Source organism: Calidris pugnax, unplaced genomic scaffold (genome assembly GCF_001431845.1).
Source record: "Calidris pugnax isolate Ruff unplaced genomic scaffold, ASM143184v1 scaffold51, whole genome shotgun sequence".
Classification (NCBI taxonomy): domain Eukaryota; kingdom Metazoa; phylum Chordata; class Aves; order Charadriiformes; family Scolopacidae; genus Calidris; species Calidris pugnax.
The window spans coordinates 228,433-245,922 of record NW_015090797.1 but is presented as its reverse complement, the minus strand read 5'-3'; the positions used below and the strand labels follow the sequence as shown (position 1 = coordinate 245,922).

The window sequence follows — 17,490 nt, the reverse complement described above, 5'->3', positions numbered from 1 at the left end:
TGAAGTCTTCATTAAGCAAATCAAGAAAGCCTCTGGATCACAGTCCCTATTTGTTATGGAGGACTTCACAACATCTGCTGGAAGGGCAACACAGCAGGTACAAGCAGTCAACAAGACTCCTGGAGAGTGTCAGGGGCAATGTTCTGATAAAAGTACTGAGTGGCCAACAGGGGTGACACACAGCTAGATCAGCTGTTCACTGGTAAAGAGAAGCTGGTTAGGGAGGCTTAATCAATGGTAGTGACTATGATACAGTGGAGTTCAAGATCCTGGAGGTGGTGAGGAAGGAGGGTAGCAGAGTACAGGCTATGGACTTCAGGTAAGCACACTTTGGTTTATTCAGGAAAGTGGTAGGTGGGATCCCATGGGAGGCAGCTCTGAAGTGAAAATACGCTCAGGAAACTCGCAGGCCTTTAAGGACAGCAGCCTCCATGCACATGAAAAGTCCATTCCAATTGTCAAGAGAATAAGTAGAGGTATCAGGAGACTGGCTGACCAGGGAAGCTACAATGCAAAAAGGCAGCACAGAGGAGTTTGAAGCAGGGACAGGCTACAAAGGAGGAATTAAGAAACATTACCTGGCCACAGAAGCATGATGTTGGGGAAACCAGAGCTCATCTAGAGTTGATGCCTGTAGAGAACATCAAAGACAACATGAAGAACTTCAGCCACCTCATTAATAGTAAAGTGCTGAATATAGGCCTGTTGCTGAATGGGGCCAGTGTTCTAGTGACAGCAGATGTGGATGAGGCTGATGTATCCAATGCTTTCTTTGCTTCAGTCTTCACTAGCCAGGTCTCGCTCTCCTCCGTGCTCAGAGAACCAGTTCAAGGAGGAGACCTGTCAGGAGCCAGTGAGAATAAGGCAGGGATTACTTGAGAGGACTTGACGCATAAGACACCATGGGACCCGATGGGCTACACCCAAGGCTTCTGAGGGAACCAGCTACCATCCTTTCAAGGCTACTTTCTACTCTCTTTGAAAGGTCATGGAGATGAGGGGAGGTTTCCAGGGACTGAAAGAAGGCAAATGTCCCACTCATCTTCAAACAATGCCACAAGGACAAAAGGTCAACCTCTCTTTGGTCCCTGAGAAAACAACAGAGCAAGACCTCATGGAAGTAATTTCTGAGAACTTGAGGGAGGAAAAGGTGACTGGGAACAGTCAGCACGGGTTTGCCAAGGGTAAATCATGCCTAAGCAACTTGGTTGTCTTCTTTGATAAAATGATTGGATTAGTGGACAAGGGGAGAGTAGCCATTTGCTTTTAAAAATTAGGGAATAAATAAAATGTTAAAGTTTTAATCATAGTCTTTCACGGGGCTGAGAGAGAAATCTATATGGTCACTCCTTCCTTCTTGTGGAGAAAAAATCTTAGCCTAACATAAAGGAGGCAGAGATTAAGAGAATCATTAGGCTTAAACAGTCATGCCAGAAACAAACAAACAAAGATACAATTTCTTCCAACATGTATGTTTTATTTGTTTGGGCTTTTTTAAGACCTGAGAAGGTAAAATTAGAAAAACATTGTTGTGGTTTGAGTTGAACCTCACAGAGTCATAGGCCTACTGTCACCATGTATTTACAAGAGCTATCGGACATCTGCAAAGACAGAAGAAAATGCAAGGGCATGAAATGGCAAAATGGATGAGTGAGTGCATAGAGAGACCTGGCTTAAAAATCTCTTTGGCAAGCAAAGTCTATTTGTGTCAGTGCATGAAAGGCACGTCCAAGAAAAAATGCTGAATTATCATCTTACCATAACCCTGCAAAATGTCCAAGAGGGAGGAGAAGACCTCCCAAGAGGCCACCTTGACCAAGACAGCTTTAGTACTGTGTGCACAGCAACTAAGTGCTCGACTTACCCTGGGAGCACTGAGCAAAATTTTCAACAATTAGAAAAATACAAAAAATTCTTCAAATATACAGGAGTGGTGTGTCAAAACAGTTTGAACACTCTGTGTGTAATACAGAGCGTGAAAAACATTGATGATCAGTAGCTTCACTGCTCCGTGTGGTTTCAGGGGTGCTGCACGTTGTGCTCCCTGACACACCCTAGTTTTCCAGGACTGCAAAACGTGGAAACAGTTGACCTAGTCAATAATTTTGTGATCTATTTTTCCAAAGTAAATAAAACATTCTTTAATCACAAAATGAAAACTGAATTTTTATACTAAAAGCATAGGAATAGAAAAGCAGACAACTCAAATACTTTCCTGTTTATGACCCATCTACAGTTTCCCTTTAACAGATGTTTATTTTGTACATCAGCTATTCTATAAATGTTTTAAATGTGTGTGTTTAGTTTTTTTAAGCCTCACAGAAAAACAAATCCCACAAAAATCTACAGCAGCACCTTAGCTCGTGACAGTGAAAACAGCTGCGATGAATCTATTACCTCCTCCTGAAGCTGCATCTCTCTTAGCAATCAGGCTCACAATCTACCCATGTGAGGCAAGGAAGCATAACGAGCATGAATGGTGAAAGACAATCGTCCACCCATGTGAAAACTGAGAAGTCTTCAGTTCCAGACCTCTGAACAGAATGGCATGTTAGCTTCTCAAAGCCATCAACTTCTGTGCTATGATTAAGCTGCTTACGTGCATTTGAGCTGTGCTTGCAAAGGACTACTCTGCTTTTGCAACACTTCTACAACCAATATCAAATTAGACAAAAAATGCTATCTGACTATTGATCTTCATTGTTCTGTGCATCACATTTCTCTTTTCATATCCTATACATTTCTATGTATATACAAAGAGGAAAGAAACATAAAAGGGGAGAGTGGGGGGTGGGTGGGAGCAGAAATTAACTAATGACTCTCACTTACCCATCCATGAAAGCCTTCTGGGTGAGTTGCAATACCCAACACAAGGTAAGAAAGTTTGGCACATGGAATGTGTAATAATCAAGCTCCATTGCCTTCTCCAACACATCTACCCACTCCTTTCAGCACTGCATATTCAACTGCTTTATTTATTAACAGCTGCTTTATTTATTAAGACACCTCTGTGTCAGCTTTCAAACCTCTGTTTGATACTGGTTCAGTGGCAGAGAAAATCCATATAATGTCACAGTAACAGGATACAAAGAACTGATCTAGTATAAAAATAACTCTGTCGGTTGAAATTTGTTCCAGGCGTTTTGATGGAATATCTTTGCACTTGCAAAGCTTTGCACCCGAGAGGGTATTGTCTATTCTCGCACAGCCAGCCAAAATCATAAATCCAGCATGAACTTTGTGTTGCTTGCTCTGCTAATTTAGTGGGAATGTGATCGTGTGCCCAAGCCCAACCTATCTTAATCAAAAAGCGCACAAATCTGACACTGAATATCATTTAAGCACAACCAAAGAGGCAGCCACTGTCAGAAGAAAAGACAGTACTGGTGAAAAGGGTAACAACCATTTATGCCCGTGACAATTTTGATAACCAATTTCAAAATTCCATTACCATGGAAACTTCCGTTCTATGAAAATCATCCAGTGATTGGATGTGTACTGTGTCCTGCAACATATAGTATGGACTACATTATAATTAGAGAAGGACAGATATGCCAGATTAGGCAGCCCGTTCACTTGCATATTACTAACTGTGGGAATTATAAAGACTACAGGGCACTGTCTTGTCTTCATAACAGTTTTCTAAATGGAATTGTACTGCTCCTGTGAGCATTTATACAACCTTTCAAAAATGTAGCAGAACTGCTTCTTCACTGATAGCTTTAGGTTCACAAATAGGCCATAAATGTTAACTAAACACATACACAAAGAGGTATCTCCTTCCAATGAACCTCTATGGAGGTATCTCTAGCAGAGTTCTTTCATAGTACCAGCTCTATATAAAAATAGAAAAAAAAAGTGGGGAAAAAAGAAAGTACCTCAAACCCACAAACCAAGAAGCATATCCAGCAAAACTTGTTATTCTTTTCTGTGTACTAAGTGGTGTTTAACCTGGCATCATACCAGCAAAAACAAAAACAAGATCCTGAAGACTAGCAGAATCAGGGGAAACATCTACCTCAGCTGCACTCTTAACCAGCGTCATTGGTAAACAAACCTTTTTTCTCTATTTCTGTTGAAGATACATATGGAAAAATAGCACTAAATATGAGAGGAACCTTATCTGTAAGTCATTTGTTTTAACTCTCTAAGAAGGTGTGTTACGTGATCTCAATGTTGCAAACGTTTTGGGACATAATATTTTCATGAAAGCCATTCGAAACCTCATATGACAGACAGGGTAAAGAATTGGGTTCAAAGAGGAATTTATCCACAAAAGCCAAAAGGTTATTTCATACAAGGAGTTATGGATGCACTTTCCTTTGCAGGCCCCACGAATAATCATTAGCAAAGTGTATGGGGCCCAGCAAATGGCGAATACACACACAATTATGGCAAGTGACCTTGCAATTTTCTTGTCCTGCTGCAGTTTTGACCCAGTCGTTGAACAAAAAGAAACAGAGAAGTTCCTCTTGAGAGACGTGGGACTGGTTTGTGTTGGAGATGGAGAGTTAGCCATCACTGCTGGTCTCCACGACCTTAATGATGAAACACTGTCCTCTGCTTCCGACAGAGAAGATGATGTTCCTGGCCTTGGCAAAAGGCAAAATCTCCATGAGAGGCTGTCACGCCTTGCAGGCTGGTAGTCCTGTGTGCTCCCGTGCCGCTGGCGCCTCTGGATGTTGTGGAAGATGTGCACGTTGAAGTAGGTCACCGAGAGCAGCGGCACAAAGAACTCCAGGGTGGAAGCACACAGGAGGAAGTACCAGTTGTCGAAGAACTCGGCGTGGCACTGATCGGCCGCTACCACGCTGTATCCGGCCACATGCTCCCAGAAGAGGATTGCTGGGCAGTAGAGGAGGAAGGCAAAGACCCAGATGGCCACCATCTTGATGACAGGGTTGGATGTTGTTCCCTGCTGAGCTCTGTAAGACACCTGTGAAGGAAATAGATGTCATGTATTCAGATAACATTTTGTAATAACTATCTTAAAAAAACATAAGTAAAATATAATATTTCTTCTGCAATTCCCCAGACTTGCTCATCAACTACTGTAGCTCTGTGATTGATTATAGAAGTTATGATGGTTAAACTACTGTTTGGCTTCCAGGTGTGAAAGGACAAGGCTTGTTTTCATCACCACCACAGTAAGGTAGCAATAAGGAATCAGTTTATGATTCATGAAATGCCCAGGCTCAGAGGAGGGTGAAAGCAGCCGTGGGACCTCCTTCTGGCACAGGCAAAAGGAGAAACCTTCTGTATTAGACAGTTGCCATGTGCGACTGTGAACACTAGACAACATAATTTTTAATACGGTTTCCCTCTTGCCATAGCAGAAAAACCTTTCCCACACATATGCTTTAACAGCCCTTACTTTATTGAAACGTTCTGGTTTAACACTCTTTTTACCTTGTAAACAGCTCATTGTATTACTGCAAATCTTGACCTTTTTATGTCTACCCAGGCTGCATTAATTTACTTTACTCTCTAGCCATAAGTTATCTACCTTTGAGAAAAAACATTAAGAATTAAAATCATGTCATCCAAAGTTAGGAGAGTTAAAACTGCCTTTGTGATAGCCCAACAAGAATGCACAATACATACTTCTAGCTGTTGGTCCCCTGCACCTTTCAGAGCACAAGATGATCAGTTAATGAGAAACCAGACAATTTTATTTCCACCGAACTGTTAAACATGTCATCTCAGACTTTACTTTGACCCAGAACTACTACTTTCCTCATCAGCTTCCTATGCTGTTCATGCATGCTATATAAATATAAATTAATATAATTAATAATGTATCTTCACAGCTGCATACGACAGGAGGGGCATTGTCCTTATTTTACCAGTGAGTGACAGAGCAGTCGTGCAGTGTTACACACATTATTTTAGATTCTCTGTTTTAAACATCTGCAGACTGAAGATTCAGACTCCTCTACATCTAGAAGCATCACACCAGCTCAGAGCACAGCTCCAGTTCTGCAATAATAAATTTGCAGCTCTTCGCAAGACCACAAGTATCTCAATTTAGCAGGCAGAAAACAGGAAGCTTAGTACAGCTTCACAAAAAGTTAAGTCTGAAATGACTGGCCCCTGGCCACAAGTTAGGTTTGCAGAAGAGGCAGAAGTGGGTCCCAAGCCCATGAGGAAGCATGACATCTTTTCTTTGAATAACAGCCCTGTGTCACACTCCTGGACTCACTCCATCCTAATTACCTAAAGAAGAAAAGCAGAATGTGATCAGATAAACAAAGACCACCAACAGTGTATAAGAACACGGAGGTCAGCTGGGTTGCAGAGGCCTTTTTAACTTATGTTTCTCACATTCTGAGCTCTGCAACTTCATTGATACTTTTCAATATTACAATTTCTTAAATACAGGAATTTTCATACTTTATGGTTCAGCTTAAAAAAAAACAAACCAGCAACAACCAACCCTAAAAGCATAACACTGGGGAAGAAGAGAAAGATTAGGGCATTGTATTAGCCCTTCCCAAATGAGAAATTCCCAGTCTAATGCAGCCCATGTCACTTGAGGCAGCCTGCTCATCAAAAGCAAAGGATGTTGATCGTCTTCCATCTGAACCAAACACCAGGTAGAGCTTAGAAATGGTGAATGATAATATTTACCACTGTATTCCTCAGATACCTTCTGAAGCAGAAGGATGATAATACTCAAGAAACACCTCTTACCTCTCCATGTATTTTAATTCATTCTTCTTTTTGCTTCAAGGGATTAGTTTCCACCCAACTGCTTGTTGGCAGCATAGGTCAATCACCCCCTGTGCTAATGCAAATCCTCACCTGATCTTCAGTCAGTCCCTCCCACATCTCTCCACATACCCTCTTCTCCTCTTAAAATTTATCCCAAGCCTAAGCACATCCATGACTCAACACAGTTTTCATTACCACTCTTCTAATGATCAAAGCCCAAGTTCTCCACACTCCTGCTGCCCTCTTCCTACCTCGATCTTCCCACCTCCTCTGTAGTGTAATTAAATACTTTCTAATCCAGGCAGCAGGAGGGAAACACTGAAATCATAGGCAAGGCACTTTCCTATCTCTTAGCTCCAATGTAACACTGAGGCATCAACGTTTCTCCAGATAAAAATGGTACAATGATGAAGGACTAGATTCTAGTGTTAGTTTAGATTCTAGTGTTAGAGTCTAGTGTTAATTACGAACACTGAGTTTTTTATAAAAATCTTGATATATACATATATATAAAAAGAAATAATTAGAAATGTTGTTCTTACAGCTTTTGTAACTGACAGAAAACGGTCGTAGCTGATAAGAACAATGTTAAATACTGAAGCTGTGCACAGGAGATAGTCCAGAGCTAGCCAGAGCTTGCAGATGCCTCTTCCCAAGAGCCATTTCCCCGTCAGGCAGTAAGGGATGTAGAGAGGTATGCAGAATGCACCTATGGAAATAAACCAAATGCACACATCAGTCAGCACTGCAGGCATAGAAACACTTCTGTGGTGTCTGATAAAAGCACGATACTGACCAGAATTGCCAAGTGGAAGGCTTTGTATTCTCATGCAACCAATGAACACTTTACTACAAACTAGGCACCAGCAACATTCTTATAATTAACACCTTCCTGTAAGGTGTATTATGTTTATTGTGTAACTTCCTGTGTTTATATCACCTGCTAAAGGAAGGAACAGCTGAATTTTTTACCTGCTGAAGTAAAAGCTATTCTGTATTAACTACTGAAATTAAAAAAAAGAAAAAAAAAATCTTCCCCCCACCATGTAATTTATTGTTTTCTACATTAAATTATCTAATTGCCAAGATTTTATCCTCTTAGAAGCATGATATGGTGTTCAAAAGTGCTCCAGAAGTAACTTTTCTAGAAATACAATATGAATGTCAGACTGCTCTTTCAAACTGTATGATAAAAAGTCTGATAAAACCTGCACAGTTAATTAAGTTAATTAACCACAATTGTTGTGGTTTAACCCAGCAGGCAGCTAAACACCACACAGCCCTTAATTCGCTCCCCACCCCCAGTAGGAGGGGGGAGAGAATCAGAAAAAAAGGAGTAGAATTTGTGGGTTGAGATATAGAGAGTTTAATAGGACAGAAAAGGAAGGGATAACAATAAGATGATGATAAAAGAATGTACAAAACAAGTGTTGCACAATGCAATTGCTCACCACCCACCAACAGATGCCCAGCTGGTTCCCGAGCAGCGTGCCCCGGACAGCTTTCCCCCTTTGTTTATATATTAAGCATGATGTCTTATGGTATAGAACATTCCTTTGGTGAATTGGGGTCAAATGTCCCAGAGGTGTCCCCTCCCAACTTCTTGCGCAACTAAAACATCAGTGTGTTATCAACATTATTCTCATTCTAAATCCAAAACACAGCACTTTACCAGCTACTAAGAAGAAAATCAACTCTATCCCATGTGAAATCAGGACAATACACCCAGACTAAAATCTCTTCTCATTGTAATTTTTCATCATAACTACTTTTCAGTGGTGAGCTGATAAGATGTTCTCTATGGGAACACACCAAGCATACATGAATGATCTACACCCAAGGCTATCTAAATTTAGTCTGTTAAATCCAAATGCTGTGAAAGTGCCACTAAATGAATTTCTAGGTGACCATACTACACACACAGTCATAATGCAGCCTTTAAGGCTGAAGAGCTGATGGTGTAGTTTGCTGTGACACAGAAATGCAGTGAACAGTATCAGCGCTGCAAGGAAAGGGAATCACTGCATCTACAGAGCAACTAACACTTGCTCTTTCAAGAAAAAGATTACAGATTTTAACATTCATGAGGAAAAAAAAAAAAGGGTATTGTTTCCATTTTAAATTTACAGGTACTGAAGAGCATCTTGAGAGTTTCCATTTCTCTAAAAATCTTACGATTCCTGTCATTCTCCCTCTACTAAGAATCAAGACACCTCTATTCAAATTCAGCTATAGCTCCAGAAGCACAGAGATAAAGCAAAAGTTGTTGAAGGTCAAAATCAGATAGATTAAATATATGAAAAGAATAAGCAGAGGGCTCTGAAAGCATGAAAGTGTGTGCTTTTAGCAATTAGGATCAAGGAGAAATTAAGGATAATTTAGGTATGCCCTGAATCTAAATTATATAGCTACAGAAATACAAATCAGTTTGACTCTAAAGTATGCAAAGCTTTTAACCAAATTTAGAATGAAAAAACAGACATTCAGGGTAACATAAGGTCATGAAACAAAAAATTTACAGAATTTAGATAATGCTAAGTGAGATCTACTTCCTTCTTTGATAGGGGATATTATTTACTTTGTACTTCTCAGCTAGATGCTGGTATTTGTTCAATATGATGCTAGATTGTGAGCCAGATGACAGAACACCATTCTGTCTACTGGTTTTCTGTTAACTGTTGATTCTTTTCCTGTGTTTTTTTTTCCTGTTTCCTCCTGGCAGCAGGCAACAAGAGCTCTGCGGCACAACAAGGCAGATATAAGCTGGAAGAAGACATGAAGTTATGGGGAAAGGGATCAAAACATTATACAAGGGGATCTAGGCATCACCAGGACTGGACTATTAGAAGCCATGCCCCTTAACAGAACTTCTGACACTGGCAGTAAATTTTAAGAAGATTTTCTGCTGTTTTTTCAGTATCCTGTTTAAATGTGTAGGGAAAAAAGTGGCATAAAAACAGTTTAAAAATATTTTGTTGTGATGTGACAAGACAGTATATAGATTTCATGAAATAGCCACACCTGTTTAAAACCACCTTTCTGCATAGTCAATAATTTAATCAAGACTTTTACCAGAGACACTCAAGACTTTACAGAATATTGCAATACATCGATCTCCAATTGCACATCACACTAACATTTTAATTGTAATTTTCCTCAGCATGTTTCAAAATAAAATGGCGTCTCTGTATAAAAATATATGCATGACATCAAACTTCTTAGAAACTATTTGATTTCTTATTTTTACTTACCTATATAAACACATATTCTTAAGGTACGACTCTAGATAGAACACGTACAGCAAACTATTTAAAAATAATATTCATCACTATTTTGTTGCAAACTTCAGATGATTATCTGTATTGTGTTAGAGTAGATTAAAAAAGAAATCAACCATGTATGCAAGATCTGCCAGATAATATATGCTGTACTCAGTTTGACTATTCAGACTTCAGACTCTTCACAAACAACTCCCATTATTTGTTACTCCATACAGATGATTCATGCACACGACTGTTTTTATGGCCGTAACATTAAACAGTAGCTGTTAACCTGGCAAAGGATCCACTTCTTATAGTAACATATTTCAGAAAAATAGTAGGCTGCTAAGGCGCTTAATGCAGTTTCCTCCATTCCTTCCCCTCCTCCTAGAGACAGAGCTGGGAAATAGTTCTCTTAGAAGAAACCAACCACCCAGCAAAAGAAGCCCCCTCGCTTCTCCTAAGATCCCGAGGAAACAATCAGCACACGCCTCCACGGCTGCCACTTACCCACTGCAAAGTCAGAAATGGCAAGGTTGAGAAAGTAATAGTTACTCCGGTGCCGGAGGTTTCTGTCCATGATGAAAGCAAGGATCACCAGGACGTTTCCGAGGATGGTGACCAGAGCCAGCAATGCCATGAGGAAGGCCAGCAGCACCAACACGCCCAGGGAAAACTCGGGGCTCGGCGGCTCTGTGGGAGAAGTCTCATTAAGTGCTCCGGCCACGTGCAGGGTTTCGGCAGTGCTGTTGTCCATGTTGCCTCTCCAGGTCAGGTCAGTCGGGGAAGAGTTATCTGCATCTGGCAGAGTTATCCAAAAGGTTGAGATCCATAAAGAGGATAAACAGGATGGGCCCAAAATCCAATAAACAAAAATTAAAAGGTTGTGATACTAGATAAATCTAGTTTTTGTAAAATTTTGTAGTTTTAATAAATACCAATGCATCTGAAGCCATGTGTGTCTCTAGAAGTTACCAGCAAGAAACATGTAGTTTTTCAAGCTCATATTTTAAAATGCAAGCTCTTCTTTAAGCAACCTGATCCTTATCTGTGGAGGTCAGAAGGGCTGGTTTGAGAGTATCTCTTGCTTTCTTCCCTTCCTCCCTCTCTCATTCCCTCCCTTGCAGAGGCGTTTTGCTTGTTAGCATTACGGACATCATCTTTTTCTGGAAATTGTTCCTTAATCATGGGCACATAACCTTACGAGAATTTAAACTACTTTCTAACTTCATCTCTGTTTATCTGGCGTCATTGTATTTCAGCAAGTCTGTGGTCCCTTCTCTATTGCATTATATCTTTTTGTTGACCAAAGGCACGGTCAACTTTGTTGTTGCTGTTGTGGTTCCTCTTTCTGTGGAACCTAGGGCTGAGAAGGACATGCTGTAAATAAGCATCTATACAATTACTTACCAGAGCAGTTAACCAGTAAGGGTCCAACCCTCAGACATCAGGGGTGCAAAATTCTCACTGAAATTAGTTTCAAACTCCGAGTGGCAGCCCCTGTGACACAGCATCAGCTGCTGCCAACCCAGAACTGAGGAACGAATTACTGAATTCCTGTAACATGAATGGGAGCTTGGCAATTAACTTTAATAGGACTAGGCTCTTCTTTCCACACTGGTGGGAGAAATCATTGTGTCTTCCACAAGTGCTTATATTTTGTATGAGTAATGAAGCCTCTTGCAGAGAGCTGTGAGTATTCCACAGTTGTAAAAATTCAATAATTTGTATTATGGATTCTAAAAAGACTTTGGTGTCTAATTTTAGATACTTAAATTTGAAAAATGTTGGCTGTCACGTCTGTGCTTCTGTTGTGGGAACAAATTCATTAGCATTTGCCAAGTGCTTTTACTAAATGTTTGAATGGCAGCCGTACAAAAAATGCAAAACTTTATTATCCATACAAATATCTTCACAGCATGCCCTTCCATTTCTGCTTTAAGCTTTATTTCATTCCCAGGTAATGCTGGAAATGTGGAAAACACACTTTGGCAATGACTACACTAAGCAATACCACTAGCCTTTCTTCTCCTAGTAATACTGAAGCTGATCTACATGAAGTTTTTGAGGTCCGCTATTTTGTGGTTGAAAATACTAAACAGCAGTGAACAAACATGAGGTCAAATTAAGGGTTTGGCCAAGTCTGTATCCTGTCTCAACCACCTGTAGCCTAAGGATTTGCCATGTGTAAGAACATGGCAAAATACACTGCTGGTGTGCTCCCCCTGCCTCCAGTGATTTGTGGCTCAAGATGCCAATATGGTACCAGAAGTGACATTTGATTGTTTTATTTTCACTTTATCTTCTAAACAGCCACGTTCTTAGCCCAAGAATTTCTCCTTCTGCATTTTATTGGTAATAAAAGACAACACAGGGCTCCTATAGGCCTCTAAGGAGGGTAACATTCCTTCTGCGATTGCTTCCCTGCATTCAAATCCACAGAACAGCAGGGAAATTGCCACAGATACTGCCAAATCACAGATCCTACATAAACTGTTACCATGTCCCAATTATGCTTTTTCTTTCCTCATACCTAATGCAACCAGTCCTTTTTGGACTGGTCTCGCCTTATCAGGGGAGCAAGAGCTCGCTCCTGTGCATTCAAAGTGACAATCCCTTGCTAAGAAGCACTGAAGCCAGGGCACCTCTCAAGCACACAAACCTTCAGAGGTGCATGCTCAGAAGCTGCACTGAGACACGTATCCTAGAGGAAAGCACATAACAGACTAGATTGACTTCTAGTAGCCATGGGGCTGCTTGCCCTCAGTCAGGAAGGGGTCCTGGAACAGATTTCCCCATAGCCAGTAACATTCCCCCCCCGTTTCAACTGCAGAAGATAAGAGAAGACTCAAGCTCTTAAGTGTTCTTTACCACTGGGAACATTTGGATATGCTTTGATTCCTAACTTGTCCCTCAATGGCCAGAAATGCCAGCTTGAGCTGGCAGGCTTTCTACAGACTGGCATCTACAATGAGACAATGCACAGCCACCAGTCTCACAAGAAAAGAATTTGTTTCAATCTCCTGAAATCTCCAAGACGACCAAACAGTTGCAAAAAAACCTTATTAAAGCAGAAAAATCATAGATCAAAACTGTGTTCCAAAATAATATCTTTTTTTGGTAAAAACCACAGAAATAGACAAGCCGCAAGACTGAAAGCCACTGTTTGTAGCAATTGCAAAAGCCCTTACCCAAGTATTATGCATTTTTTTCTCCAGTGAGAATCTGTGCTAAAAGAATTAAAGCTACAGTGGCAGGTAAGTTACTAAGCCACACCACCAATGTCCTTTGGAACTACTCTGCCTCAGAATGGTGCAATCACAGCTCTTTGAAAAAGTGAGCATAATGGTTTGGGCCCCTTTCTTCTCTCTCGAGCTGCTTTACAAAGTATATCTAGAAAGGTTCTCGTTGTATCTTAACCCAGAATCTTCAGTGCTGAGGTCCTGAAACAGAAGAGTATTACGAGTATCAAACAAGGAGGCTGCCCACAGAACGGCTTCCAAGACGCCATGACCACATCCTCAGTTTTGCAGCATGGAACAAATTATCATAGTTTTAGTACACAAATACGTAACGGCTGTGCTATAGCCTGTTAAGCTAAGATACAGAGCTTAATTGTTTAGATTCTTCTAAGAAATACAGTATCACTTTGAATTACCTGCTTTTCTTTGACATTCTTATTTATTAATACAAGAATTAAGACATTGGCTTAAGTGTAGTAAATTTCAGCAGTCCTAGAGTCCCATGGGAACCTGGAAATTCTCAGCTCCACTTCTGGTCCAAGTGGACCCCCCCTTGTAACTTTTTAGTCTGTTACTTGATCTCTTTGCTAGGGATTCCTTACTCCTAGAGGAGGGTAATGCTTAGGGAGCTTCTCAAAACCGGAGGGAAGTTCTGCATTAATTAATACAGCACATCAGTGGGAAGAGAAGGAAAGATACACTCTCCAAAGTAACTTTAGTCTATCAGTTAGAATAACTCATTTGGGAAGCAAGGAAGTTAGATTTCAGAGCCTCCAAAATGAAGCTGAAGACAGGGTTCATCCTAGCTGAGTGCTCTACCCATACATTCTTCAGTCTCAAAAGGAGAGTGAGCTGCTTCACTGCTTTTCATGAGAAACAGCTGACCTTACCAAACAGCTTAAGTCCTGGGGTGCTTTCTAGGAGAATACAGCGACCTAATTCCTTTCCAACTCCCTCCCTCAACATTTCTTATTGGAGCTAACTTAGATCTAACTTGGTTTCTCAAAATCTTAGATATCTAATTCTCCTACACCATGCCCATGGGCAGCAGCACCTAAAACTACACTCATGTGCCTTGGGAATGTACTTCCGACGTCACAGACCTATTTTGCACAAGTCATGATGCCACATAACCAACCTGTTCTCACCCAAAAGATAATCTACACCAGTCAGCACATTTTATCTGGGGGGTGGGAAGGTTTGGTGGGGTCTGGCTTTTCTAGGTTGGTTTTTTTGGTTTTTTTTGTTTTGTTTTTTTTTAAACATCAGCAGTGTAAGAGTATTTTAATAGAAGATCCATGACATAAGCTTTGAGCACAATTTTTTTGGGTGACTACAACTAGGATTAAACCAGTGTAGAAAACGTGCCTAGCTAGAAAAATATCCGAAGTAGATAATAAACTGCTGACTTTCTACTGGGGTCAGGGCGGCATATGAACTGCTCGGTGATAATCCTATAAAATTATATGGATTTTTTACTCAAATAGACATGCTAGAAAATAAATGCATAGCATGGGATAATACACCAAAAGAATCCACAAGTAAATGTTACAACTTTCTCTTCCCTTCCTTCTTCCTCAGGCATTAAACAAGAACAGACACTAAACAGTAAAAGCACCACCCTGAATTACCTGATTATTAAAGTGTTCAGACTTTACAACAGCAAGAAATTACAAGCAGTCCAGAATTGCTATGCTGCAATTAAAAAAACAATTATCTTCACTTTTAAATTTAAGGGCAGTAGATTTTAAAAATAACTGAGCTTTCCATATTTACAGATATATGGTAAGACATTCAGAGGAAATGTTCTGTCTCATCACCACTTCTTGAAGAGAAACTTGTAAGAATGACAGTTCTTTCCCATTGCTCAACTGTCTTGAATTCATTAAGGCTCTTCTGTCTGAAGTCTCTGTTTTACAGAGAAACCACCTGGTAGTTCTTTAGAAGGTATTTTGCTAACAAAATATCGCCATCTGAGACCAGATGCAGACTCCAGCTCTTGGTCCAGTCACTTCAGTTTGAGGAACAAAGGAAAATAAATCATTCTGATACTACCTTGTAGGACAGTGGGGTCCTGTGGTGAGTAATCTGGTTTCACCCATACTCCTGATTGATTTCCAGAAGAGCAAAGCAAAAACAGTAAAAGAAAGAGGCAAGCCAGAACAGTATGGCAAAAAAGGTTAAATGGAAGTCACAATCCATCTTTTCCCACTAGCGTTTGATTCTTCACAGACATATTTTTATGACAGGCAACTGTTCTTTAGGCATGGATTACTGCTATTATCTTTTTTGCCCTTTTTTTTTTTCCCCCAGATAATTAAATTTATAATTATTCCACAAGTAAGGACTATGCATACCACAAGTAGGGACTATGTATCCCACCAATATTGTCTTAAACAAATTTGCAGCATTTGACAACAAAAACTTACTGTGAAAACTGCTGCTTCAGTTTAGCACTAAAAATAATATCCTAATGGAATGTTTAAAGTTAAAGCTGTTGCAAGCCATTTTTTAAGTATCTTTCCCTTGCTAGATCCCACTTGCTAGTTTACATACACACAATTTATTTAATGCAATCTGATTTCTCATCAGGTTGCAGCATCAAGCCCTGGACTGAAGAGCACTGGTGCCCCATTCTGATTTAGTTGATTTTTCAGTACATTTCTCTGGATTCTTATTTATAAACCCTTAACTTGCAGGAAAATATTAAACCATCAGAGTTGACATAGACAATCAAGACTACTACGTTGTTCAGCAGTAGGAGTTTAGAATATCAGTATTTATAATAATGCACTTAACAGGAGTTTGTGTCCCCAACTCACTCAAAAGCAAAGGCTGACTTCACCCTTGTTACCTGGCCGGGAGGAAGCTGTGCTGTATCTAAAGCAGATCTCCTGTCAGCACTCTTCAGATAAGAGGGCAAAAATTCATTCCTTTCCCACCGTCAGGGGCACTAGTGCTGATTCTGCTTAATTTTGTTTCACCACAGAAACCTGCAAAAATGGTGACACATACCTTAACAGAAAAGGCAAACCTTTCCCTTGTCTGCACAGACCCATACTGAAGGCTACAATTTCTCTCTTATGTGTAAACCTTACCCCAAAATTAAAAATGATTACTTATGTCAGCAACATAAAAAGTAAATGGTTGTTAGTCATCAAAAGGGTTATTACAAGTAGTTATCTATTTTGCTCTCTTCACATTTTTTAATTAATTAAGGGATACCAATCTAAAATTACTATAGTTCAAAAGATACCAGTACTTCCAGTCCATTCAAGACCGATACACTGGCTTCATAATAACATACTTCACAAGTATGTACTTTAGCATCTCAAACTTCACCAGAGATAGCAGTCTATCCATGGTTAGACCACAAGAACCTGCAACTTCCACAAATATTATGAAGTACAATTTCACTTTTTCTTCTTTTTCTTTTCTTTCTCCAGATATCGGCGTATCTTTTTTTTTTTTTTTTGGAGCAACAGCCTACGGCCCCAGAGCATGAGTGACTTAGAAAACAAGTCAGCCTACTCTTACAAGCAGGGGGCTTGCTTCTGTTCTCAGATTCTGGGGGACCTCTGCTCTCCACTAAGAGAAACACAATGTTTTATAGCCCAGTTTCTAAGGAAGTTATGTTCTTGATTTCTTTGTTAACAAGGCAAACACATTCTAGGCAATGGTGAAAGTGTGAGGATCAAAATACATTCCATGTGTTTGCTGCTGCTCTGCTCTAAATGCAGACTAGGTTATTTGTGTCCCTTGGTTACCAGTCCCAGTGGGAAAACACTCTTGACGCACCTCAAGGACTTCAACTGCTGTATCAGGGCTCAATTTTTGATCCTGACATGTAACGTTCACTGCTGCTCCAACACTTTCTGATTTACAAAGCAGAAACAATTGTATTCAATTAAGTGACGGGATACAGCCTCCTTGAAGTATAGCTAAACTCTTCTGAAAAGCTACATGATAACCTGTTCTTGAAATAAAGGAAGTTTAAAGGAAGTTTACATTTAAGAATTGCTTAGAAACAAAAATAGGAAGAGAATGCAACTTCTCTAACCAAAAGTGTCCACAGTACAGCCAGCCAGCACTTCACATTCCTTCTATTTCTTTCAGAGAGAACTAGAATAGAATGAAAGGAGTACATTTCCACTTTGATGGTCTGTTTCCAGACATTTTAAGGGACAGAGGATTCATTTTGCTCACTGACTAGATGACCTATATGGACCGTTTCAAGCAGGAAGTGGTTATCAAAAACTTGTTTCTTCCGATTT

The 17,490-nt window shown here is 40.1% G+C and overlaps 1 protein-coding gene across 1 annotated transcript; it reads right to left on the bottom strand.

Moving 5' to 3' along the window:
* Positions 1-1,509: 1,509 nt before the first annotated feature.
* LOC106885074 (histamine H3 receptor-like) lies at positions 1,510-11,153 on the bottom strand. Its single transcript, XM_014936904.1, has 3 exons — positions 10,485-11,153; positions 7,257-7,423; positions 1,510-4,936 (listed from the first exon to the last, which is right to left on the bottom strand). Exons 1-3 carry the CDS (start codon positions 10,729-10,731, stop codon positions 4,148-4,150), a joined length of 1,203 nt encoding a protein of 400 aa, XP_014792390.1. The 5' UTR covers positions 10,732-11,153; the 3' UTR covers positions 1,510-4,147.
* Between the last annotated feature and the right edge of the window lie 6,337 nt (positions 11,154-17,490).